We start from the raw sequence: 27384 nt of genomic DNA on the forward strand, positions 1-27384 counted from the left end.
CCACTCATTATTCAGTAAAAGTAGCATGGGACTGAGAGTCACAGGACCTGAGTTTGAATTCACTTCTGCTTCTTAGCTATATGACCTCAAGCCAATCTTTTAGTCTCCCTGAACATCCATTTCCTAGCCTACCTGACTGCCTCGCAGAGCTATTGTGAGAATCAAATGAGATAATGTATTTGAAATTGTCTACAAACTCTAAAGCATAATGTGGACAGAATACATTACAATAGCTCAATTATTTGTCCTAAATCTCTTTCACACTTCAAGAGGTTTTAGTATTCTGAGAAGTGATGATTGAGTACTTAAGTACATAAGACCAAAAATTGTCAAATCATATCACAACCGTGGTTCATTAAGCCCAATATTGTCATTGGCAGAGAAACTCAAGGGTACATAGAAGGCTGCAGTTATTGTCCTTGCTGTCAACTTCAAAGGACAGTGACACACCCAACATGCTCTAATTTCATTTAGTAAATCAGGTATGGCTTTATCCTCCATGATTTAATCTAACCTTTTAGAACGTACATTTGTACTAGCAACTTGTACCCTCTTGTTCTCTGTTTTTCAAGTGAAGCTTTATCTTTTCATGTCTAAGCTTGGTATGTTAGCCTTGTTCAGCTTTCAAGGGAAAGGGACCTAGGGATTTATCGCAAGGCTTTATGAAGAAGAAAGGAAACCTAGTAATCTGTCCCAGCAGCTGCACTTGCCGGCATGGTAGGGAACCTGAATATAATTTTTTTCTTTCAGAATGTAGTAAAATAATTACTTACCATATTATGGCCTAAGCACTTTATATAAATGATCTCATATAACTGCACAACCCGCTACAAGGCAGGCTCTATCATTTTTAAAAAATTTTTTTAATTTTTTGGCTGTGTTGGGTCTTCATTGCTGCGCGTGAGCTTTCTCTAGTTGACGCGAGTGGGGACTACTCTTCATTGCGGTGCGTGGGCTTCTCATTGCGGTGGCTTCTCTTGTTGCAGAGCACGGGCTCTAGGTGCACGGGTTTCAGTAGTTGTGGCTCACAGGCTCTGGAGCGCAGGCTCAGTAGTTGTGGCGTACGGGCTTAGGTGCTCCGTGGCACGTGGGATCTTCCTGGACCAGGGATCGAACCGGTGTCTCTTGCACTGGCAGGCAGATTCTTAACCACTGCGCCACCAGCGAAGTCCCTGTAAATTCACTTTAAATTAGGGATACCAATCCTTTCTCTTCTGCCAACTTGTATTTCTTTCTTTCTTTTTTTTTTTTTTTGCGGTACGCGGGCCTCTCAATGTTGTGGCCTCTCCCGTTGCGGAGCACCGGCTCCGGACACGCAGGCCCAGCGGCCATGGCTCACGGGCCCAGCCGCTCCGCGGCATGTGGGATCCTCCCAAACCGGGGCACGAACCCGCGTCTCCTAGAATCGGCAGGCGGGTGCTCAACCACTGCGCCACCAGGGAAGCCCCAACTTGTATTTCTTGAAAACCATTCATGGTGATTTTTAACCATCTGTTCAGAAAATTTTAAATTTTCCGTGGAATCATAAACCTATGGCTAGAATTATATTATCCAATCTATGAATATTTTCCTTTATGATTTCTGACTATATTGCTATCCTTGAAGGTGGCCACAGCTCAGTGTTATTTTACTCACTTTATATTTTCTTCTAAGGTTTTGTTAACATTTAAATATTTAATCCGTATAGTATTTACTTAGATGTATTTTTTTTCTAAATGGCTAATCAGCAGCTCCAACATCAATTTTTGGATAAGCCATCTTTCCCCTGCTCTTTTAAAATGTCATCTTTTCATACTAAATTTCTGCTGGAATTTACTCCTGGATCTTCTGTCTAGCCCTTTTAGAATATAACACTATCTTAATTACTGTCCTGTTATGCTTTTCTCTCTAGGTAAGTTAACTCCTCCTCACTTCGTGGTCATTTTAATGATTGTATAATAGGCCATCACACGCATGTACCTTAATTTTTTAACCAATCCCCTCCTACTAGGCATTTGGTAAATTTCCTATTTTTTCCATACTATACAATGTGTAGTTTGGGCTTAAATTAAATGAATTCGATGCCTCGGTGGCTCAAGTTGTGCAAATTATCCATTTACCGTTTTCTTTGAATTATTTTTAAAATGAAAATACGCATTGTTGGTCTTGATTGTGGGATAACTGCCAAAAATCTGTCCGCTGGGGTTTAAGATTACCCAGGCGAGACTTCCGAGCGACACCAGGGAGCGCAGTTTCCAAGCTCCGCCTCAGCCACATCCGGGTTCAACCGCAGGTTCTGACCGAGAGCAGGCGGAACCTTTCTTCCGCGACTCCAATTAAGTTGCGCGGCGGGGACTATTTAGGCCACCGCGCACCGCTCTTCACGGGTACAGCAGTTTGCCTGGCGCAGCGAAGGGGTGCGTGAGGGTTCTGTTTGCGCCTTCCTTTGTCGTGAACAGCATGGACGTGCTTGCGGAGGAGTTTGGGAACTTGACCCCGGAGCAGCTGGCCGCGCCGATCCCGACTGTAGAGGTGAGGGCAGGGCACGCGTGGAACGGAAGAGAGGCTGGCATGCGTCCCCGGGAGGCGTTGCCCCGAGAACTCTGGCCGCGGAGGGGGGCGGGCCGCGTCTTCCGCGCATGCTCAGGACTCCGCGCGTGCTTGGGGCTCCGCGCGAGTCCTCTCCAGAGCCGGGCACTGCTGTTGGTGCAGGGTCAAGCTGAGGGGAGATGTCAGCCGCCGCGCAGACCCAGCGGCTCCGCGCACGGCTCTCGGGATGGGCGCATTCCAGTGTTCGTGTGTTATCAGGGGAGGACTGACTCTCGCCCACCTTGGGGGGACATATTGCATCTTTGACGGCTTATAAGGGATAATGAGGTCCAGGGAGCTTAGGCCACGTTGGTGAGGTCCCACAGCTGGCTGTGGTGGGAAAACCAGACGTCTGGATCCCAGGCTAGTAATTTTTCCTTTTCACCGGGAACTCAAGTTTGGGCTGCAGGAGTATTTTAAACGCCGAGAAAATTTACTCCAAATTTTGCCTAGGTGTTTTCGGGGGAGTAGCCCCGTAGCTTTCATCAGATTCTCAGAAGTTAAGGATAACTGCCCTACAGTGAGCTGCCTAATGAAGTTCAGATGTTGACGTAATTTTATTTTCTGGAAAGGTACATATAACTTCTCTGGGCCTCAAAATCTTAGTTGGCATGGGATGGGAAGTGGAGAAATAGTCAAGGGAGAGATTCAGGCAAAGGGAACAGGACACTGGAAGCCTGGAAGCAAGACCATCTGTTTTTAAGGAATTAAAACAAATCCAGTAGTACTGGAGTGGAGAAAAGTAGAGGAGAGACTTAAGGGTGACAGATAAGGATCCTGATTATGAAAGGTTTTGTTAGACATCTAAAGGAGGGCTGGGATGCCATTGACAAGTTTAAGGAGGAGAATGGCCGACAGGATCAGTAAATCTGTTTCTTTAATAATTATTCGGCAAATAAAGGAATTACAATCAGTCTGTTAGATTCAGTCTGTGAGTGCCTGCAATACACTGCTGATCTTCATTGGGCAATACTGGATTTTTAACTTTTTTTTTATATTGGAGTATAGTTGATCTGAATTTTTAGCTCTTGAACAGCTATTTAAGAGCCAGCATTTACTGAGCACGTATGTGCCAGCTCTGTTCAAGCCTAACGAGCATTGTGTATTTAATCATCTGAAGCAAGTAATATTTTTGCCCCATTTTGCCAATGAAGATTTTTAAGGCTCAGAGAGGTTAAGTAACTCACCCAGTTTCAGAAGGTTGTTAAATGGCTGATCTGTATTTTGGACCCTGGCAGTCAGACTCCAGAGCCCTCATCCTTAACTGCTGACTGGACTGCTTCTCCAGAGAGCTGAAGGAATAAGCCTAAAGGATTTCTGTGTCTTGTCTGAATTTGCACAGCTGTGAAGGGACCAGTACTACATTTCCAGTCTTCTGATTCAGGAATAACAGTTCCTTTTCCTGGCCCTCTGCATCCAATCCACCGTCCCATCTTAAGGGCCCCCAACTACAAAATGTACTCAATTCTGAAACTTCCTTTCTTCTGTTCTCCAAGTCTGAACCACTGTCATCTCTTATTTCCTAGGCTCCTGACTTGTCCCATTCCAACAGTCTGTTCTCTGCTCTGTAGCCAGAGCCATCAGTTTAAACAGGCAGATATGATCACATTACTCCCTTGGTTAAAATTCTTCAGTCTGCCCATTGCTCTCAGGGCAAACTCTAAAGTCCTTACCATATTTATATGAGTCCTTTTCTCATTTTGGCCACTGCTTACTTCTCTAACCTGTTTCTGCCCCTCCCCCACCCAGATCTCCTCAAGATCTTTCTACTCTCCTCATATAGTCTTCTCTGATTTTTCTCGCATTCTTCTTTGTAGATTTACATACAGTAAGATGCATGAGTACTAAGTGTTCATTTACATTAGTTTTGACAGTTATGTATACCCAAATGACTAGCACCCCACACAAGATATAGAACATTTTCAGCATCCGACAAAGTTCCCTTTTCAGTTTGTGCCGTACCACACCTTTTGATTTCTATCATCATAGATGAGTTTTGCCAGACTCAACTTCTTTTTTTTTTTTTTAAGATTTGACTTTTTTTTAGAGAAGTTTCAGGTTCACAGCAAAATTGAGAGGAAGGTATAGAGATTTCTTACGTACCCCCTGCCCCCACCTACCTTTTTTCTTGAAAAATGTTTTTACTTTTTCCAGGTCGTCTGCCTCCCTCTCAGGCCATTCCTCAGTCTTCTTTGCTGGATGTGCTTTCTGCTCCTCCTCTCTAAACGTTGGAGTGTTTTTGATCTCACTTCATGGAACTCTTCTCCACGTGATTTCATCTGTTACACGGCTTTAACTACCCTCCATTTGCTGACCTCTCCCTGATTTAGATCTCCAGGCCACTCTCTTCCCAAGTTCCAGACCTATATTTGTTGTCTATTTGGCATCTCCAAATAGACAAATGGATATCTCAAACTTAACATGCCCCCAACCAAACTCCTGATGACCCCTGCACACCTAAACCTGCTGCTCTGACAGCATCCAGACATCCAGCGTCCTCCTCATCTCCAGAAATGGCAACTCTAAGGTGTCCGTCTCAACTCTTCTTTCTCTCAGAGTCTCCATCTAATCTACTGTCAAGACCTTTTGGCTCTAACTTCACATTGAGTTTCCTAGCCAACAGTTTCTCACTACCCATATTGTTATCAGCCTGGAGTATTGCAGTGAACTCCTAAATGATCTCCCTCCGTCTAACCTTGCCTGTTCTCACCCCAGCAGCTAGAGTGATCCAGTTAAAATGAGTCACATCATCTTGTCACTCTTTTGCTCAAAACCTTCCAATGCTTCTCCTGTTACTCAAAGTAAAAAAGTTTACAGTTCTTGGGAAGTCTTACATGATCCTGGAGCCCTTACTCAGAAGCTGTGTATTCTTACTTAGGACTCAGTTCTAACCATTTGTCAGATTTCCCATTACCAGATTAGATACCATTCATGAAGAGTCTTATCATGGTAGGCTATTTACGACCTCAGGAATGTGTGAAGAGCAGGCCTAAGAACTCAAGAAGTGTGGCAGTTTGCAACCATTTAAAGTAGGAGGTGGACACCATGTGATATCCTTCTGCAGCCTGAGCTCTGACCAGGCACTAGTTGAGAAAAAATAAGGGGAAGAAAGAACTCCCTTTGGGTTGAGAGAACTAGCTTCCACACCAGCCTCTCTGAAACTTACTCACCCTTCCTCAGACTGGCAAACCCTGCTTACTCAGGAAGTGTCATGAGAATAAAATAAAGATAAAAAGTACTTGGAATCTTGAGTCACCAAGAAGAGATTAAAGTATATTCTATTTAAGAAATCTGTGGTTTATATATACTTGTGTGTGTACATGTTTGTATACATGTACATACACAGCACATATATGATTTCCATAAAAGTGGTTGCAATGTAAAAATTGTTCGTTTTCATTTACTTTCTTTTGCTTACTGTGATGAAGTGAGTCATTTTGGGTACATTAAAGTAACTTCTCATGAAAATATTATGATTGCTAGCACAGAGTTCTGATACTTTTATTGTTCTGATTCACAGGAAAAATGGCGGCTGCTTCCAGCATTTTTAAAGGTAATTAATATTTAATAATAATTAGTTGTTTTTCCAATGAAGAGTGAAGAAATAAGCCTTTTTTAAAATTAATTTTTTTTCACCAACATTTTTTGACTTTGTACAACTGTGTGCTTTTCTAGGTTTTAGAAGTACAAGAAATTATAAGGCAGTATCCCTGTCTATAAAATACTAGTTAGGGGATTGCTAATCTAATTTTAGAGATAGGAAGTAGTATACGTTGTAGCATGGCACATGAATAATACAAACCAAAGTGCTGTTGGCAAGAGTGATGCCACAAGTGGTCAGAGAGGACCTCCCAAAGGAGGTGAGATGTAAGCCACATCTTAAGAGGAAAGGAATTAACTGAGCTGAAAGGTAGGATGCAGGGAGCATGGCTTAATAAAGGTGCTGAGGAGGAGCCTCCACGGGGTCTGTAGGAAACAGAGTCCAGTCTGCTTGGCTGGAATGGGTGAGTGGCGAGACAGAGGAACTACAGATTATACGATTCCTATTATTATTGAATTTCAATTTTAAGGAGCTTATGCTGAGTAGTAGCAGGTTCCACAATGATAGACCACTTGACACACAGTAGGATGGTTATAGTCAAAAAAAGACAGTAGCAAGTGTTGATGAGGATGTGGAGCAATCAGAATCCTAACGCTCTACTGATGGGAATGTAGGATGTTGCAGCCGCTTTGGAAAGCAGCCTGGCAGTTCATCAAATGGTTAAACATAGTTACTGTCTGATCCTGCGATTCTACTCCTAGGTATTTACTCAAGATAAATGAAAACGTGTCCGTGCAAAAACTTGTACACAGATGTTCCTAGCAGCATTATTCATAATAGCCAAAAAGTGTAAACAACTCACATGAACACCAGCTAATGGATGGAAAAGTAAAGTATGGTCTATCCATACAATGGAATAGTATCTGGCAATAAAAAGAAATCAAGTGCTGACATATGCTACAACATGGATGAATCTTGGAAGCATCTCGCTAAGTGAAAGAATGAAGACTTGAAAAATGAGTAGAGTTTTGTCCAACTTAGTTTTCTGTTAATAGGCAGAGGGGAGAGTGCTGGGAGAGGAAGCTGGGAAGCTGTCAGGGCCAGATTTCTGACCAGATTTTATGGTTAAGGAGTTTGATGTGAAGGATTTTGGCTTTTCTTCTAACAGCAATAGGAAGCTCTTGAAGAAGTTTTAAGTAACCAAAAATGAAATAAAATGATAGTAAGGTCAAGGGAAGTTGTTGTTGTTGTTGTTTTTAATTATGACTTTTTTCTTTTTCAAAGGGAACTATATATATATATATATATATATATATATATACACATATATATACACACACACACACACACACACATACGCATAAGCAGAGGAGAAGGGGTAGGATTTATGATTCAAAAAAGAGGAGACAGTTGGTGGTATGTGGTCCAAGAAGAGGTTGTCTACTACATATTGGCATTTTCCATTGGCACTTGCCATCTACCTCTACAAGGATTAAATCATGTGCTGCTACAGCTGCTGACTTTCAACACCCCCTGAAAGGAGTTCAGGGTGGAGAGCAGAAATGAGGCGCTGTGTGCTCTAGGAAAAACTGGCAAAACAGGTCTTCAGATAGTTAGATATATATTTTTTAAATTTTATTTTATTTATTTTTATTTTTGGCTGCATTGGGTCTTCGTTGCTGTGCACGGGCTTTCTCTAGTTGTGGTCAGCGGGGGCTACTCTTTGTTGCGGTGCACGGGCTTCTCACTGTGGTGTCTTCTCTTGTTGTGGAGCACAGGCTCTAGGCACACGGGCTTCAGTAGTTGTGGCGCACGGGCTTAGTTCTTCCGCGGCATGTGGGATCTTCCCGGACCAGGGCTCGAACCCGTGTCCTCTGCCTTGGCAGGCAGATTCTTAACCACTGCGCCACTAGGGAAGCCCAATAGTTAGATATTTTCAGGAGCCAATTTTATGAGCCCAATTCTTGCATCTCCTCGTATCTAGAAAAGCGCTAAAATCCTTCATGGTGACGTCTGCGCCTCGTGACTAGCAGTAACCTTCACGAGAGTAGCGGAAACCTTCTGCGAAGAATGTGTGCTTGATTGCATGTGCTCCCCCTGCACCAAAATCACATGTATACTGACCGTCCGCCCTGTGTCTTTGGAGAAGTTTCTCAGAGCTATCTGGGATGCTGTCTCCTGGCTGTAGTCCTCATTTTGCCCCAAATAAAACTTAACTCGCAACTCTCATGTTGTGCATGTTTTTTAACTCGACAGTTACTATGGCAACCTTGAAGGGACTCGAACCTTCAATCTTCTGAACTGTCGACTAGAGTATTAGTGCTTAGATGGCAGGTGCCAATGGAAAATGCCACTTTGTAGTTGACAAGGTAGAGAACTTAACAGAGACATGAGACTACAGCTATTTCATTCATTTAAAGTTGGGGTTCTCTTTTACTCAGACCACCTTGAAATATATTTGTCCAAGAACAAAAATGTAAAGATTTTTCATATGTAACTGAAGACAGGAACTTGAAGCTTGTGAGGCTGCAGTGCTGTGGGCAGGTAGAATCCAGACTTGGAATGTTAGGTTGGGGTGACAGCAGTGAAGAGGGACTCATGTAAGTCCCTCTTAGTTTTGCACAAGTACCCAATGGGGTGTGCTCGACTTAATAGCATTCTTTTGTGAGCATAAACAATTACCTTTTGAGTTTTAGTTGATCAGCCTGTAACGTGACCTTGTTTTTTAATAGCAGTGGTAAAATATCCAGAGTGAGGGAGGTACGTAGTCGCCCCAGTGTACACTGGTCAGGCTGTGGAGGATTAACATCCACGTGATGACAGCGTGGAGCCCACTCAGGAGCGGTTCATGGGCTGCTGAGGGGTCTGGAAGGCATGCCTGCGAGAAATAGGGGAAGTGCCTGTTCAGCCTGGAAGTGAGAACGTGAAAGAGAGATGTGATCACTCAACAGACTGTGGTAGAGCAGGCATTTTCTCCAGAAAAGACAGTTAAGCCCCAGGGGTGGAAACTGTGGGAAGGCAGACTGCGGATCATTGTAAGGGTGAATTTTTCCCCTAACAATCAGAACTATTTCATAATAGGATGGCTGCTTTGTAAGCCAGTGAGATCCTGAATAAGGAGGTGGAATTAAAGCAAAGGCCCTGTGATTATCTGTCTGTTGAGAGTGTTCTAGAAATGTTGAACTAATTGTGTTTGAAGATTAATGTAAAATGATGAACATTACAGTCCTTTAAATCCTAAGACTGGATTCTACGTGTTTATCGTTTCAGTGTTTTTCATAGCTCTTTGTGCAGCCATACTGACTTGTGAGATGAAAGGAAGTCGCTGCCAGCTGGTCGATCTTAGGTCCCTGATGTTCACTCTGCTTCCAATTTTAAATGCAATTATTTTTGGTTTTCTTAATAGAGATCCTTGTTTTTTCCCTTCATTCTTATAAAAGTGATATGAAAGACAGATATGTGGAAATCATAAAACTGCTTACATAGGAGCAAGACAAGAAAGAAAATAGATGTTGTTTGAGGGTTGAAGAGATGATGCTCAACTGCTGTATTTGTTTCTGGGATTTTTTTTGTAAATTCAAAGCATGTAGGGAAAATCCTGCCTTATTTGTTAGCTCATGGGGAGTCATTAGGTATATTCAGGTACTCATATCTTGAATTCCAAAGGTCAGACTGTTTTTCAGGGAGGAAAATTTGAGGGTGTTCTAGTAAGATGGAGGAGAGATGGAGTGAGGACACATAAATGTAAAGCTTTGCTAAGTAAAATTCATGGATTTTTTTTCTCACTTTGGTTTTGAGGAAAATTTATGGATCAGGTGAGATCCATTGTGTAATCTGCTATTTTGTTGCTAACCTACTTTTTGCTTTTTATCTGTTTAGGTGAAAGGCCTTGTGAAACAGCATATAGATTCATTTAACTATTTCATTAATGTAGAGGTAAGCATCAGATCTTGGAAAAGGATATGGTTAAGAATTAACTGGAAGCCAGAGTCTTTCCTCATGTTACTCTTTCCCCTGCAGATAAAGAAAATAATGAAAGCCAATGAAAAGGTTACGAGTGATGCTGACCCCATGTGGTACTTAAAGTAAGGAAGCAACTACTCTTAATTTGCTATTTTGATTATGTCTAACATTTTTTTATAATGAATGTAGTTGCTGTCAAAACTCTTTTAACATAATTCTCCTTTTATCTGTTTGATAGGAAGATATTTATCAACTGCTTAATTTTTAATTGGTAAGCTAAGGGTAACAGGTAGTTATGAGTGAAAAGTTACTGAAACTATTAGGTTTAAACTTTTTTAAAAACAATTTTAGAGGAAAATTACAAAAAGAGGACAAGGAGTTCCCATGTTACACTTCACCCAGTTTATACTAATATTAACATCTTATGTAGCCATAGCATAATTAGCAAAACTAGGAAATTAGCACTGATACAATACTGTTGACTAATCTACAAATCTTAGTTTTCCCACTAATGTCCTTTTTCTGGTCCAGGATTCAATCCAGGACCTGCATTATGTTCAGATGTCATATGTCTCCTTCATCCTCTCCAATCTATGACAATTCTTCAAGCTCTCTTGGTCTTTCATGACCTTGACACTTTTGAAGAATTCTGGTCAGTCGTTTTGTAGAAAGTCCTTGATTCGGGTTTGTGCGGTATTTGCCTGTGGCTACATTGGGTTATGCCTTTTTGGCCAGAATACCACAGAAGCGATGCTTCATGTCATTCTCACTGTACCATATCAGGGGGTACAGATGTCAGTATATTTAACGGCTGGTGATTTTAACTTTGTTCACTTGATTAAGATGGTATCTTCCAGGTTTCTCTACTGTAAAGTTACTAATTTTTCCTTCAGTAATTAATCACTATCCTATAAGGTGATCCTTCGAGACTATGCAAATATCTTATTTCTCATTGCACTTTACCCACTACCTTTAGCATGCATTGATGATTGTTGTAGCAGTTACCTACAACAGTAATTGCTGTGGTGTTTACCTATTGGCAAGTCTCTATTTCCATCATTCTTTCTACATTAATATTAGAATTCTACTGTGAGGAGGAGCTTTTTCTTCCCCTCATTTACTCTCTATCTGTAATTTTATTTATATTAATATGAACTCATGGATGTTTATTTTATTCTATGCATCATAATCCAGTACTGTCATTGTTTTATTTCTCAAATGGTCCCAGATTTGGCCATAGGGAGATTCATCAAGTTGACTGCTGCATCCTTTCAACATGCCCCTGTGAATTTTCGAGCACTCCTCTACTTTCTGGTACCATGAGATGTGGTCCATCTAGTATTTTTCCTGTCCCAGCCTGGAATCAGTCATTTCTCCAAGGAGCTTTAGTCTCTTTTATTGGAGAGTAGTGTTTAGACACCAAGATATGGGTACTAAAGTCTCAGTAGACAGAGCTATATTTACTTACTTATTCAGTCCTAGGATATACATAACTAGTTTCAGAATTGTTAATTCATCACTGTGAGAATAAAATTTACTAATACTTGTATACTGCTTTTCTGTCTTTGCTGTATCCAATCAAAATACTGTTTTCTAAAGTTACTCAGGTTAGTTATTTTCTTTCTTACCTTTTCAGTGCCGTTATATTATTCATTTGTAGTGCAGTAAGGTTTGTATGCCATTTTGGGTATGTGAGACATTATTATGGTTGTAAGAGTTAGACCTATAGAAAAAAGTCTATTCAGAAAATTGTCCCTCCCCTTCCAGTTCTTCCCACCGTGTTCCCAGTGCTCCCTGTAGGTAACCCGTCTCTTTAGTTTCTGCTTTCTTCTTCCTGTTTCTTTTGCACAAATGAGCACATATATTTTTTCCTCCGTATCCTTTCTTATGAGAATGGTAGTGCACTATAGCTACTCTTTTGCATTTGCTTTTTTCCTTAAGTATCATTTGTAGGGAGCTATAGTTTCAATATTTTTGTAAAGAGATTTACAGTATTTGTTTTTTAAAGATAACTTGATAACATTTTCTCTCCTTTGTAAACTGTGTGTTCTATGACTTTAAGATCTCCAATTATAATTTGTTAATTTGTTAATTTGTCATCCTCTGCAAGATAAGCATTTGTCAAAGGGCAATCTTGTATTCGGGAGGAAAATAGCTTGATTGTTTATATGTTCTTTGAAGAACTGTAATTGGTTCTGGAATAACTTGCTTTTCAGGTATCTTAATATCTATGTCGGGCTTCCTGATGTTGAAGAAAGCTTCAATGTAACTAGACCAGTGTCCCCTCATGAGGTAATTATCAACCTTAATTTAATTGGATTTGTTTGGTTTAACTGGAAGAGTCAGTGCCCTTAAAATATATTCTTAAAAAATGATTTAAAAATGGGAAAAAATCTCTTATGAGACAAGATAACCAAAATAAATAAGCACCTGTATAATACCATACTGTATTAGGAAACAGTTTTGTATTAGTTGGTTTATCATTTAATCCTAGTTAACTTGCACTGTTAGGTCACTGTGTCTTTCTTATGTCCTGTTTCTGAGTTTTTTCATGGTCTCTCCACCCCCGCTCCTTGCTGACCACTGGTGTCTGGTGCGGTGTGCTGTTCCTGCAGGGGTTTCTCGCTTAGCGCGTATTTTGAGGGTCAGCAGGCCTTGCGTTTGCAGAGGGACTGAGGACAAGGAACTCATGGTCTAGCAGAAGAGGCAGAGGAGAAGAAAATGTAAATGCCAGGGTTTTAAAAAAGCTACAGGCAACGGCTTTTAGAACAGCCCTGTTTATTGACTTTTAACGGATTCTAGATTTCTCTTCAAATTCTTCCACTTAGTGTCCATAATTGGGCATTGATTCAGGAAGGAAAATGATTTTTGTAGATTTTTCTGGTTTGTATTAATGTAAAGCTAAAATAGCAATTAGGGAACATAGCACAGGAATCTTTAGTAAAGAACAAGTAAGGTGTTAGAGTGCTATGGTTGTTGTCTAAGCAAGGTGAAATAGGAAGTGTGATCAAGTACCCAGATATTTTTTATAGGTAATTTTGGTATTAATCACCGAGTATTGATTGAACATTTATTTTGTGCTGCAAAATTGGAAGATACAAAAGAAATAAGACATAATATCTTTGCTCAAGTTCATACTCTTATGGATTAAAATAACAAAACAAATGAAACAGAGACACCAGGGTTTGCAGCCTAGACGATAGGTAAGGCGAATATGTGACGTTGGACTGAACAGGGAGTAGTGAGGACTGGATGTTGGAAACTGTGCGCCCCGATTTGGCTTTCCCCACCTCTGCTTTCCATTTGGCGAGAACTTTCCAATTTTTCAAGAACTAAACAGCCAATTAACAATCTCCAAGTCACCTTCTAAACTAGTATATTACTGGGTTCAGAGAAGGGAGAAGACGATGAATTCGAAGTAGTTCAAGAAGGCTGAAGCCACAGTTGTCATTATAATAATTATTCCTGATGTTGAAGAAGACACATGGGTATTACTGCAATTAGAGAAAGAGGGTGCAAAGATTTCTTGGAGGGTATTGACTCTTAGAGAGATGGGGAGCGTGGGAGAGCAGGTGGATGGGCAGTCATGGGACCCACAGCAGGACTGGGGGTGCAGGTACTGCAGGCTCTACCCACACAGCCCTATTCCTGTTGATAAGAGAGAGTTCGAGGGGGACATAGGGGGCCCCAGAGGTAGTTTGGGGCCCCATGTTTACCACTTCTGTCAAATTTCATTTCCATTTGAAGGGATGAGTTTGTTAAGACCCATGAATATCTGCCTATCATGGGTGTTACATTAGTTTTATTAACAAAAATGAGATAATATTTATATAGTACTCTGTACCAGGCACCATTCTAAAAATATATACTCATACTCTTGGGAATTAAAATTATTCACATTCCCGTTTTACATATGAGGAGACTGAGATGCAGAAAGGTTATTTAAAACTTAATTGGTAGAGCCGGGATTTGAACACAGAAAATAGAGTCCACACTCTGATCATCATGCCACCCTACCTTTGGTCAGGCCTGCAGGAGGCTTGATATAATTAAATATAAGGTAATATACTGGTCAATAATAGGACTATATAGTATTTTTAAATCCTAGGCACTGTTAGGCTAGAAAAAGTTTGTATCTGTCTTTGGTGCAGTAAAAGCCAGAGAGAGGATTCAGCATCATGAATTGTATGGTTGAGGTTCAGAGAAATTCTCTTTTTGAGACTGCAAGGCACCTGAGGACCATCAATATAATGGAGAAGTCATCGGAAGATTTTGATGGGTTTCCTGATCATGGCCCAGGCAAGGGCTTCTCTTAGTGAGTCATCACCACGTGAAAGTAAAGCGCGCACCAACAATTTCTAAAGTTCCGCAAGTGACTCAGAAATTGTTAGAATGATGTGTTGAGTGATTCATGCTCTGACATATCCCTTGGAGAGGAATTTTGTGATATAGTTTAGTTTGTTTGGAGAATGAAAGGAAATATAGTTTAATTCTTTTAGTTTGTGCGTGTACATACTTTAGTTATTATTATACTGGTTGTTAACTATTTTGAATAAAGCAGCCATATTGATGACTCTCCAAGGACCCAGTTTGCAAAGGATGATCTAATGGCTTCAAAGATATGGGAGCAGACTGGTGATGGCATCAGATCAGTGAGAAGAAAATCAGTACCAGATTTATTGTCCCATTTCTGGGCTGGCAGGGGTGGGGATGCTGTGGCAGTGTCTAGATGCATGGCTGGCATCATCCCCTCATGGAGAAGGTAAGCTTGTAATTCCCAGTGCCCTTAAGGCAGCACAGGGGGCAGCTGTGTTCCATGGCGGGATCAGAGTCCAGCATGGGCCATACTTCTACTCGAGAGGAGCTCTTTGAGGCTGCCAGGATCCTTTCTTTTCCGGAGAGGAGGAGCCGTGATTGTCTGATTCTCTTTCAGTGCCGGTTGCGGGACATGACGTACTCCGCCCCCATCACAGTGGATATTGAATACACCCGAGGCAGCCAGAGGATCATCCGCAACGCCTTACCCATTGGCAGGTGAGGACTGACACCTCCTGGAGCCTCGCCGCCAGCATTGCGGCCCTGTGAGGTGATCGCGAGCAAGTACTAATGCTCTTCTTGCCCTATTTCCTCATCTGAGAAATGGGGGAGTTGGAGCCTACTTCACGGGGTTATTTTATGGGTCCAGCGAGTCAGCACATGTACAGCACTTGGAGCAGCATCCGTCACGTTGCTGTGGTTGTTATATTTAAATCGTGAAACCTTTTCTATAAAGCTAAGGAAATTGCTTCCATTTCCTCCTGTAACTCCAGGCTGTTAGGGAAACATTGGGTAAGATAGCATTTCACTGAACGCTCCTGGGCTGGTCTTCTCGGTGGATTCTTACATATTTTGAGTTTTCCTGGAAGAATGAGTGTTTATAACAGTATTTAAGGCAGAAGTTATTTATTTGCCCAGAACAAGTGTGGAAATAATAGATAGCATCAGCTAGCATTTTTGCTGCCTGCTTTTCCTAATTAGGGAAATGTATTGATTCTCCTGTAGAAATGGACAGAATCCACAATATTTAATAATGAGTTTAATAATGATGTTGGACTTTAAACTTAGTGCAAATAATTACCGCTCAAGTGTTCCGCCCCCCTTCAAAAGTGCTAAGAGTTTAATAAACATCCATTTGTTCATTAAATATGCACCAGCTAACTGTCATTGTCAGCACTCTGCTGGGTCCTCAGGTAAGTAGAAGACACTTAAGACATCGCAAATTTGGCTACATTCTCCTCATTCTTCACTTAGGAAAAGAAGTAGGGATATTAAAATGTTAATCTTTGTCTTAGCACGACTGTTTATCAGTGTTAAGATCAGAGCTTCTCTCTTTCTTATAAATGGACCATACTTGTGTCCAGTTAAATCTTGGACTGTTGCTAAATGATTATCCAGTTTGAGTATTGTGAAAGAAAGGCAGGAGATACTGGAGCAAACCAGAAATGCATTTAGGGTTTAGATCCTGAGTTAAAGAGGGGCAGGGAAGGATGGGCATGTAACTGGTATTTGTTGAATACCTACCAGGTGCCAGGTCCTGTGATAGGTGATTTCATTTGTTAGTCCTGCATTCCGAAAAACGACCTCTGTTAATTAGACTGCTTATATGTACCATGCACTACCATTGGAAACATTATCTCATTTAATTGTTTTTTTTGAACTGAAAAGTTTTTAGTTTAATCCAAATAATATTTATACTTGGTAGCAAATCAAATAGTACATAAGAACATTTGATACAAAGCAGGAGTCTTCCTCCCTACCCTTCCTCATCCCTAGTCCCATTCCTGACCTTGTAACCAGTTCTGTTATTTCTTCTGGTTATTAACATCCATAACTTTAAATGCTATGCTTATACCTTTTTTTCTTGCTACATCAATTTTAGACAACTATTTTTTGACTCCTAATATAGAAGGTGTGGATTGGTTTATCTGTATCATTCACTTTCCTTCTCTCTTCCTCTTCCAAATTTTGTTTCTTATTTCTTCTTTTGGTTACTCTGGTAATTTTAATATTCTTTAAAACAATTTTTTAAATATTCTTATATATTAGTCAGTGCCTTTTTTCTTTATTTAAATATCAAAATGAGGACTTTTTTTTCTGGGTTTTTTGGTTTTTTTTGGGCCATGCCTCGAGGCATGTGGGATCTTAGTTCCCCAACCAGGGGGAACTAAGGGATTGAACCCACACCCCCTGCAGTGGAAGTACAGAGTCTTAACCACTGGACTGCCAGGGAAGTCCCAAAAATGAGGATATTTCTATCCCTACCTTCCCATTATGATTTCTTTTTTAACCTATGAGTTACTTAGAAGACTGTTTCTAAATTTGCAAATTGGTGCTTTACATCAAGTTTTGGAACTTTGTGGAGACCTGTTTCTTTTCATACATGTTTCATGTGTGTTTGGAAGCAAGGGGTATTCTCCAGTTGTTGTGTCACTGTCTATGTTTTTCTTTTCGATCAAGCTTGTTAATTGTGTTGTTTAGATATTATGTGTCTTCACTGATTTTTTGATTGGTTTTAATAAGTACTAGGAGAGATGTGTTAAAATCTCCCACTATGATGATGGATTTGTCCGTTTTTCCTTATGTTTTTGTGTATTTTTGCTTTTTGAAGTTACGATATTAGGTACATGGAAGTTTTGAATTGTTAGGTCTTCCTGGTGAATTGAACCTTTTGTTATTGAATATTAGGCATTTATCTTTATCTCTTGTAATATTGTTTTGCCTTAAAATTTATTTTGTCTGCTCTTACTATAGCCACATCTGCTTTCTCTTGGTTATTTTTCTGGCATATCATTTTTTTATCCTTTTCTTTTTATCTTTACGTCCTTACATTTTAGGTTTGTTTGAAATAAGCTGCATATGGCTAGATTTTTAAAAAATTATCTGAGAATATAGTTCATTTATATTTATTATATGTTACAGATATGTGGATATACTTCTGTCAACTTATTTTGCATTTTTAATCTGTCCAGCTTTTTCATTTCAGTTTTTTCTCTTTTTGCTTTTAGGGTTCATGGACGTTTTTTTTCCTTGCTCTCTCCCAGCTGATTTGAAAGTCATGTATAGTAGTTCTGGTTGCTTATACTTACCTCAGAAATTTTGAATTGCGTATTTTACAAAGTTTGAAAATAATATGTTTATTCTTATGGAAAGGTCATGGACCTTAGACAGCTTTAACTTGGATCAAATCGACCCTCCTGATATACATGCTTTTGTTATGCACTTTAGTTCTAGCTTGTTTTGTCTTTTTTAACCCATATATTAGAAATTATTATTATCTTAGAGCTAATATTTGTTTTTACTTACCCACATTATTTACCATTTTCTTTGTTCACTATACATTTTTGCATGTCAGACTTCCTTCAACATTTGTTTTTCATCTTCCTGTAGTATTATCTTTTAGAAAATCTTTTTTTTTTGGCTGCACCGCACAGCTTGTGGGATCTTAGTTCCCTGACCAGGGATTGAACCCACACCCTCGGTAGTGAAAGTGCAGAGTCCTAACCACTGGGAATTCCCTAGAAATTCTTTTAGTGAGGGTTCGTTAGTAGTAACTTCTTTGTTTTTGTCTGAAAATATCTTTGTATCGACTTCTTTCTGAATGGTGACTTAACAGAATACACAAACCTAGGTTGACAGTCACTGGCTTATCACTGCCCTGTCGTCTGTTAATTGTATGTGTGAAGCTATCTGTCCATCCAACTATCGTTCCCTTCCTTTAAAGGCAGGTTACCTGCCATTACCTCTGGCTGGGTTTTAAATCTTCTCTTTGTCTTTGATGTTTTGCATCTTGATTATGATGTGTCTTTCTTTTTATTTATTCTGAATAGATATTGTGTGGTTTATGCTTTCATACATTTTTTACAAGTTCACAGCCATTGTTTCTTTGAATAGGACTTCTCACACATTCTGCGTATTCTCGCTGTGTAGAAATCTGATTAGACACACATGAGGCCTTCTCACTCTCTCCTTCCAGGACTCCGAAACCCTCATATCTTTATCTCTGTCTCTAACATACATTCTTAATAATTTCTTCAGATCTCTTTTTCCATTCAGTAATTCTGTCTTCAGCAGCATCAAATCTACTATTCAGCCTACTCCTAGATTTTTAAGTTAATGCTTACATTTCTCATTTCTAGAAGTTTTGCTTAGTTCTTTTTCAAAATTGCCTGGTTAGTTTTGATAGTCTCTCGTTCCTTACACTTTGATTCATTGTGCTGTTTCTACCTAAGGGGAGTCACTTTGTTTACCACAAATGAAGTGTTTCCATGTGTGACTTTCGCTCAGGCTTGTCTGCAAAGTTTAAGTAAACCACACATTTGAGTTTTTGTTATCTGTACCAGAAGAGCAGTGTGCCTGAGGAAATACTTCATTTCACTTGGCTCTTTCATGCAATACCATCCCTCCGACTTTCCTAGCGTGTCAGACAGGAATGCAGACCCCTTGGTGATGTGTGCAGTGCCCAGTATGTATTCTTCTCAGCTTTTGTACCAGTGACAACCTGTATGTGACATTTTCTTTTGTTTTATTTTAAACAGAATGCCCATAATGCTACGTAGTTCAAACTGTGTTCTTACAGGAAAAACACCCGCAGAATTTGCCAAACTGAATGAATGTCCTTTAGATCCAGGTATGTGTGATTTCTTGGATTTGTGCCCCCTTCCCTTTTTCTTTTTTTTTCTTTTTCTTTTGTTTTGCTCTTGCTGTTGTTTCACCACTTTTCCTCAAAAACGATACCAGCCTTTCTGCTTTATAGTCAACTTGGGTAAAACTTTGCAAAAGTCTGTATTTTTAAAAGATACACCGTTTCCTCTTTTATTTCAAGTTTAAAACTTCAATACCCCAAGTTCTGATTTATTGCTGTGGTTTATCAGGCTTTCCTTTGTCCCTTTGCTCAGTGGTTTCTTTTGGTATGCTTAAAAATTCAAGAGTAATCTCACGAAGTTCCTTGTCTACCTCATCTGAAAAGTCACAAGTAGCTCACTTCAGGCTGTTTTAAATGCCATATAGAGGCAAAAAATGAAGGTCTTCTGTTTAAATTTTTTTAAGTTATATTTTTGTACTTATTTCTAGGCAGTATTTTTTTTAATTTTCAAGCTTAGCACTTAACAGAAAGTTCTTTTAATTCCTTAATTCATGTTTCACATTGATTTAGTTTATAGTTGCTCTACTCTAATTCCTTTAAATTTGCGTAGATGTAGAATCCCAGAAGGTTTTGGAAAGAGGTTAACAAAGAACGTGACTTTATTAGAAACAGGATTTTGCATAAGTCAAATATATTGCCTTGTTTTTGCTTATATCCTGAAGGTAAAATTAAGTCTCACTTTATCCTGTTCTGAATTATGTGCAAAAGTATGTCATAATGTTTTACGAGTTTTATTGAATATCGAATATTATTTTGGAAACCTAATCTTAATCTGCCATTGTCAATGATTTGTTAGAAAACTAAGAGAAATTTTAGCTTATATTGAAGATTGTCAGTTAATTCTGTGCTTATAAAATCTGAAGACTAATTTATTTAACATTTTTTCATTCACCTCTCATATATGTCAGCTGCTGGTGATCCATAGACCAATAAGATACGTTCCTTGTCTTCAAGAAGTTTATCATCTTGTGGTTCATTTGCATAAAATCATGTGCTGAGACTATTACCAATTCGTAAAACAGTATTGACAAACCCCTTCGAACTGAGTGATGGCCAGCACCGTGAGGTGATGGAAGAGTGATCAGGAGATCACTGCCATTACTAGATCACACTATTGGAGGAATAGCTGGTGACACCTTTCTTGTTTCCCTTGGGCAGGGGGCTACTTCATTGTTAAAGGAGTAGAAAAAGTTATTCTTATCCAAGAGCAGCTGTCTAAGAACAGGATCATCGTGGAGGCTGACAGAAAAGGTGCTGTGGGTGCTTCAGTTACCAGGTATGGATAGCAGGGATGGTGTTCTTAAGAAATATTGATCATTCCAGTAGTGTCAGATGATTATCGTTCAATACGGAGGTAGCCAGTTATTTCTCTCCAATAACAGGCAGTGCGATAGTTAAACTATCTGCATTCAATTAATTGTGTAAGTCTGTAAGCATAGAGTATTGATTTAAAATTTCCAGCGATGAAAGTGTGAGACATTGCTCAAAAGGCCATTAGTTATTTTATTCAAGTTGGACTTTATGTTAATCTGTAGCATTAAAGGAACTTTTAAAAAAGAAATTTAAAAAACACTCTTTAGTTCTTCATGTGCCTTTTCAGTCTTTTCACCATTTTACATATGTATTCCTACTCTGATATAATCAGAGACTATTTTATACTTAATGAATTGTATATCATATACTTAACATTGTATTGTTAGACCAGCCTCCTTCATAGTGTACTCATTTTTCTACAACAGTATCCCTTATATCACTCCTGTAACTTCTTTTCTCTGATTTATTATTATGTCATTTGAAATTTGGATGTTAATGAGTTCTGGGAATAAAAAAATGTGGCATAGTTAAAATGTCAGTATGCAGTAGAGTTTCTCTTCTGACAACCTACAGTGAACAGCTTGGCTTAGAGTTTCTGCATTTTTCCTTTCTGGTGGAGAGGCAGCTAACAATAGTGCCCATTTATTGAGCAGTTACTAGGAGCCAGGCAGTGTACTAGGTGCTTTATATATATTTAATTGTCACCTCAGCCCTCCAAGATAAGTGCTGTTATTTCCATCTGAGTAACAGGCCTTGAGCACAGGGTGACATCGATCTTGAGGAAGCCAGCATTTGAATCCAGATCTAATAATTCTGCAAGCCACATCTTCCTGTTGTACGCAGCTTTTGAAGCCAGGGCAATCAGGACTTGAATCCCACAGTTGTTTACTAGCTATGAGCTAGTTGGGGGAGTAGTTACTTAGCTTCTCTAAGCCTTGGTTTCCTCGTATGTGATTTGGGGGCAACACTTCGAAATAAGTCTTAGTATGTAGGAGATTAGAGCTAGTGTAAGTAGAGTGAGTAACAGTGCACACAGCATGTAGTGGGTGATCAGTATGTGTTATTATTGTGGTTGATTAAGGCTTGGAAATGTTTTTAAATCCACTAGGAAAATTACAGCTAACAGATCAATAGAAGGAGATTCCTTAGTTTCTTTTAGCTTCACTGTATGCCAAGATTGTAGGTATATTTTATTGGATTATTAGTTTAAAAACTCATAGTATTTATTCATTTCCGTGTAGTTTTCCCATTATAGTGTAGGCTCATTTTGAAGTTTTTCATTTCAAATGTATAAAATTGATCAGAGATATATCCCACACTAGACCAAAGCAATTCAGGTGGAATCAAAGTGAAGTAGGTCAAAATGAATTGGTGATTGTCACTCATTCACGCATAAAACTTCCACCATAATCTCAAAGCTAAAGAAACAATTCTGGTGTTTTAAAATGTTGATGGAAGTGGCGGTGGAGGCAGGAGAGGAGTTGTGTAAAAAGACACCTATTTGGAAGGACCTTATTGATCGTTGTTGATCAATTGAATCTTATTGATTGGTGGTCATTTGCTACTGCATATTAACTAGCTTGGAACTAAGTGGGGATGTAGTTTAACCAGCTTGTGTTTCCTTACAGCTCTACCCATGAGAAAAAAAGCAGAACTAATATGGCTGTGAAACAAGGACGATTTTACTTGAGGCATAATACTTTGTCAGAAGATATACCCATTGTCATCATATTTAAGGTGAGGCTGCAGGTATCTACTGAAAATTATAAAGAATTCTTTTTATGGTTTATTTTCATATGTAATTAGAAATTTGGAGCATAAGGAGTCCTAAGAATAAAAAGATTTGTGGCATAGAGAAGCTGTCAGTATTTAAAATTGAAAGCTAATAAGGCTGGGGTTCAGGTACTTTTAAAAGTAGTGATCTATTTTGTTTTTTTTAATAGATACATGGTAAAGAATTCCAAAGGTACAAAAGGGTATACAGTGATTAGTAAGCCTCCCACCCACCTGTACCTAACTGCAGTTATCCTACCAAAGGATACCACTGCTACTGGTTACTTGTGCATCTCTCTAGAGATAGTCTGTGCATATACAGCACATGAGTACGTAGTAGGTTTCTTTTCTGTTTTTTTTACTTAACATACATTGCACACTATTTTGCACTTAGCTTGTTTTCTTTTTTGTAACTTACATCTTGGAGATAGTGTTATATTAGTTCATACAGAGCTACCATGTTCTTTTTTTTAAAAATAAATAAATAAATTTATGTATGTATGTATGTATGTATGGCTGTGTTGGGTCTTTGTTGCTGCGCACAGGCTTTCTCTAGTTCTGGCGAGTGGGGGCTACTCTTCATTGCAGTGCGCGGGCTTCTCATTGTGGTATCTTCTCTTGTTGCAGAGCACGGGCTCTAGGCACGCGGGCTTCAGTAGTGCCACAACTACTTGTTGCAGAGCACGGGCTCTAGGCACGTGGGCTCAGTAGTTGTGGCTCTCGGGCCCTATAGTGCAGGCTCAGTAGTTGTGGCGGACAGGCTTAGTTGCTCCATGGCATGTGGGATCTTCCCGGACCAGGGCTCAAACCCATGTCCCCTGCATTGGCAGGCAGATTCTTAACCACTGCGCCACCAGGGAAGCCCTACCATGTTCTTTTTAACCAAGGGTTCCATTTATGGGTGTACCATAATTTATTTATCCATTCCCTTATCAGTGGACATATACAGCTCTTACTATTACAGAGCTGCTGTAATATTTTATACAGGGCAAGGATATCTGTAGGCTAAGTTCCTAGCAGTGGAATTTTCTAGGTCAGAGAATATGGACCAAGTTTTTTGTTCTTTTGTATGGACTTCAGGATTCTGGTGAATTTCTTCATATACACGAATCTTTAAAGCTGATTTATCTTGTTTGTGAATTGTTGACTTAGAACCCAAAAGACATTTTCCCATAGAAATAATATTTAAATGGTATAGTCTTCTCAGATAATTCTCAGATAATAGTGGCCCATTTAGCCTGCTCTGCGACTTAAATATTATACATATGCTATGAATGGTTATTTGTAGTATTAGTCATTAATCAAACAGAAAAATAGTCAACATTATGTGATACAGTTGATGCTCAGTAATTGCAGATTCTGTATTTGGCAATTCTCCTACTTGCTAAAATTTATTTGTAACCCCCAAATCATCATGTGTGGTGTGATTTTACTGTTATTCACAGACACGTGCAGGCACAGAGCAGTGAAAAATTCGAGTCACCAAACTCGTACATTCCCAGCTGAGATCAAACATGGGGCTACCCTGCCTTCTCATTTCAGCTCTCGTACTACAAACAAACGCCCTTTTTGCAGTCTATTTAGTGCCATGTTTTTCAAATTTTTGTGCTTTTTGTAAGCGATCTTGTCATTTAAAATGGGCCCAGGCATGGTGCTGACATGCTGTGTAGTGTTTCTAATCACAAGAAGGCTGCAGTGTGCCTTACGGGGGAAAACGTGTGTGTTAGGTAAGCTTCATTCAGGAATGAGTTACAGTGCTGCTGAATGCAATCGCAGTGTTAATGAGTCGACGATGATGTATATTAAATAAGATGTCTTTAAACAGAACACACATAAAACAAGGTTCTGTACTGATCAGTTGAAGAAAGTGTAACCAGAGGCTCACAAGAACCTAACTCTGCGTTTCTCCTGGGAACAATGTTTCACTGTTCACTAATTCAGTGTTTGCAGCAACTTTGTAGAACATGAGGTATATGGGTATAAAATGAATCTTGACAACTAGGTTGATTGAAATAAAGAGCTCAGGTTATTTGAGGAATTACTGAAAGATACTGGGTAATTCAGATAATTTTAGAGGTTGATAAGCCGCCAGTTGTTCATAGGTGTTGAATGGATATTGACAAGTCAGGTTCATTAACTCAGGACATATCTGTATTCTAAAAGCAATTACAAGAAGGAGGTTGTAGGAAATTTTTTTAATGCTTAGTATAGCTTAATGTGCTTTTGAGTTCTCTAAGTGAGATGATGCCATTTATTTTCTTTTTAGAATGATGATGATGATCGTAATAGCAGTACCATTATATTGGTGGGGGGGCAGAGAGAATTCTTAAATTTACTTTTTTATTACCTTTCTTCAAAGTTTATATTTTTTGTAATTATAATTTTTGTAAAAGGCAAAGTAATTTTGTCTTTTTTTTATAGGGATCCCACAGTGCTCAGCGCAGTATCTTGTGTACATAGTGGGATTTAGTGGATAACGAAAATTTTATCTGTGTAAAATTACGTCTCCAGCAGAGGGCAGTATGTTACCATGCATCAGAAGGACTTTTATGGATGGTTTCAATGCTTGAAGGTGCATAGGACTGCTTTCCTTAGACCAGAAATTATGAATTAATTATAATGCAGATAATCTTATATCACTCATATGGAAAATGGATCACTAGATACATGCATGCCTTAAAACCAGAAAATCTTTATTAAATACTTTTTTTGACTAGTTGACAAAAGTTTGATAAGACAGTTTCTTCTGTCAAATTTGTTTAATATTATGTTGTAAATGTATACATATATTTATAGATGACTTATTAAATCCTTTTTAGAATGGTGCTGTAAATTTACAGTGTGCATTTTTATGTAGCCAGTAGTTGAGATTTCAAACTTCTCCCTTTCTGATTATAAAATAGTCCTTGCATTGTAAAAATTCAGAAAGCCACTAAAAAGTATAAGTACTTTTTTGGATATATTTTTTTCAAGACCTTTTTTCCTTTGCTTTTGTAATATACACATTGATTTTATTTTATTTTTTTCATTTAACAATGAATTGTGACTAGCTTTCCTCATCTATTAATAAAATCCACATCATTATTTTTAGTAGGTATTGTATTATAGAATGTGTGTATGTGGTATAATCTATTAAGCAAATTCCTATAGTGTGACATTTACATGTCGTTTTTTTCCCCTAAGTTTTCACTCTTATACACAACTCTGGGAGTCCTTGTACATACATGTTTGTGCATGTTGCTGATTATTTTGTGAGACTTGATTCCTGGGCATGGGATTATATATCTTTTTAGAAACTTGGTGCATGTCATTAAATTTTTCTCCCGAAACGTATTCATTACATTTTAATCAGCAGTATATATGAATTAAAATAAATATTTAGAAATTTTCAGTTCAAGTAAATTGATTAAATTCATTGGTCACATATAGTCATTTTTTTGGTCTCCCACAATAGGGATGTTTTAATAAACTTGTTTGATAACCACTCTTGAGACTTTCGCATCTGGGAGGGAGCATAGAATATTGGTATCTTAGAATCAGACTGATCTAGGTTGATTTCCAGCCTCTCCACTTATTAGCTATGTGTCCTTGGGCAGATTTCCCAATCTTCCGGAGTCTTGGATAACTATATCTAGTTAGTTATCCAAGTGAGCATTTCACCTAAGGGGGTTGTTTGAAGAGCAAATGAGATAATATATATTTTGAACAGTAGACTGCATAGAAAGACAATGCTATTTCTTTTTACTAAGTTCTCAGAAGCCCCGGAAAATAAAGTAGGATACGAGAAAAGTCACATCATTTCTCTTTTTGTGTTGTGTGGCCCTAACAGAGACCTTGACAGTTATTAGGACTTGATGGTTGTTGATTGTAGCCAACAATTGGCTAAAAGTGACAGAATCAGCAGGGTTTCCAGACTCCACGCTGAGTCTGAATATGACGGATAAAGCTTTTAAGGCCTAGATCAGCCTTATTAATGGACTTGAATCACTACAGACGTTCTCCTGCCCATGAATCTTCCCTACTTTACATTTGTATCCGTCAGTATTCAACAGTTGCACTATGATGGCATCTGTAGTTTGAAAATTTTTATGGAAGAGAGGACAAATAACGGCATTGTATTATATTGAGATTTTTGATCTTTAAAGAGAAAAAAATAACAAAGTTAAAGTGGGCCATCACAGTTCTTTTATTATCTGCTAGAACTGCTTTTGGTATTGATAGGTTGACTTCTGTCTACTTTAAAGAAAAATAAGTGATTTCTGAATGTTAGGTATTTTAACAACTTACCCGTTTTCCTTCTTCACGTAATATGTGTCAACATGTCATGGTTAGCTTACATATCATTCTCTTCTGCTCATTAGTATTCTTCTTTCTGTCTCTAAAAATCACACTTTTAGTCATACTTAGTGGATATCCAAGGAGAAGACTTCCTGCCACTTTTTAAAGAGCACTTCCCCTTATTTTTGTTCTTATTGCTGATCACCAGACTGGGTGACCTTCTGCTGAAACGTATTATCTCTGCTATTTTTTCATAAGGTTATTGAATAGCATTCACTTTTTAAAAAAATTTTTATTTTATTTTTTACATCTTTATTGGAGTATAATTGTTTTACAATGGTTTGTTAGTTTCTGCTTTATAACAAAGTGAATCAGTTATACATATACATATGTTCCCATATCTCCTCCCTCTTGCATCTCCCTCCCTCCCACCCTCCCTATCCCACCCCTCCAGGCAGTCACAAAGCACCAAGCTAATCTCCCTGTGCTATGCGGCTGCTTCCCACTAGCTATCTACCTTACGTTTGGTAGTGTATATATATGTCCATGCCACTCTCTCACTTTGTCACAGCTTACCCTTCCCCCTCCCCATATCCTCAAGTCCATTCTCTAGTAGGTCTGTGTCTTTATTCCTGTCTTACCCCTAGGTTCTTCATGACATTTTTTTTTCTTAGATTCCATATATATGTGTTAGCATACACTATTTGTCTTTCTCTTTCTGACTTACTTCACTCTGTATGACAGTCTCTAGGTCTATCCACCTCAT

General features: G+C 38.9%; 1 protein-coding gene across 2 annotated transcripts in view; it reads left to right on the forward strand.

Annotated features, from left to right (window-relative positions):
• Window positions 1-2333: 2333 nt before the first annotated feature.
• The window catches only part of POLR3B (RNA polymerase III subunit B), a 115431-nt gene continuing 90380 nt past the window's right edge, over window positions 2334-27384 (forward strand). The window contains exons 1-9 of one of the 2 annotated variants that reach the window (XM_082850196.1): window positions 2334-2511; window positions 6089-6121; window positions 9989-10045; window positions 10130-10194; window positions 12289-12364; window positions 15006-15106; window positions 19147-19238; window positions 20412-20529; window positions 22196-22304. In XM_082850196.1, coding sequence (XP_082706322.1) covers window positions 2440-2511; window positions 6089-6121; window positions 9989-10045; window positions 10130-10194; window positions 12289-12364; window positions 15006-15106; window positions 19147-19238; window positions 20412-20529; window positions 22196-22304 — 723 coding nt within the window. In that variant the 5' untranslated portion in view covers window positions 2334-2439. Of the gene's footprint in view, window positions 2512-6088; window positions 6122-9988; window positions 10046-10129; window positions 10195-12288; window positions 12365-15005; window positions 15107-19146; window positions 19239-20411; window positions 20530-22195; window positions 22305-27384 lie in introns of those variants that run through there. The other variant, XM_082850197.1, reaches the window with a different exon arrangement.

Source organism: Leucopleurus acutus, assembly GCF_964270905.1.
Source record: "Leucopleurus acutus genome assembly, chromosome: 11".
Taxonomy (NCBI): Eukaryota; Metazoa; Chordata; class Mammalia; order Artiodactyla; family Delphinidae; genus Leucopleurus; species Leucopleurus acutus.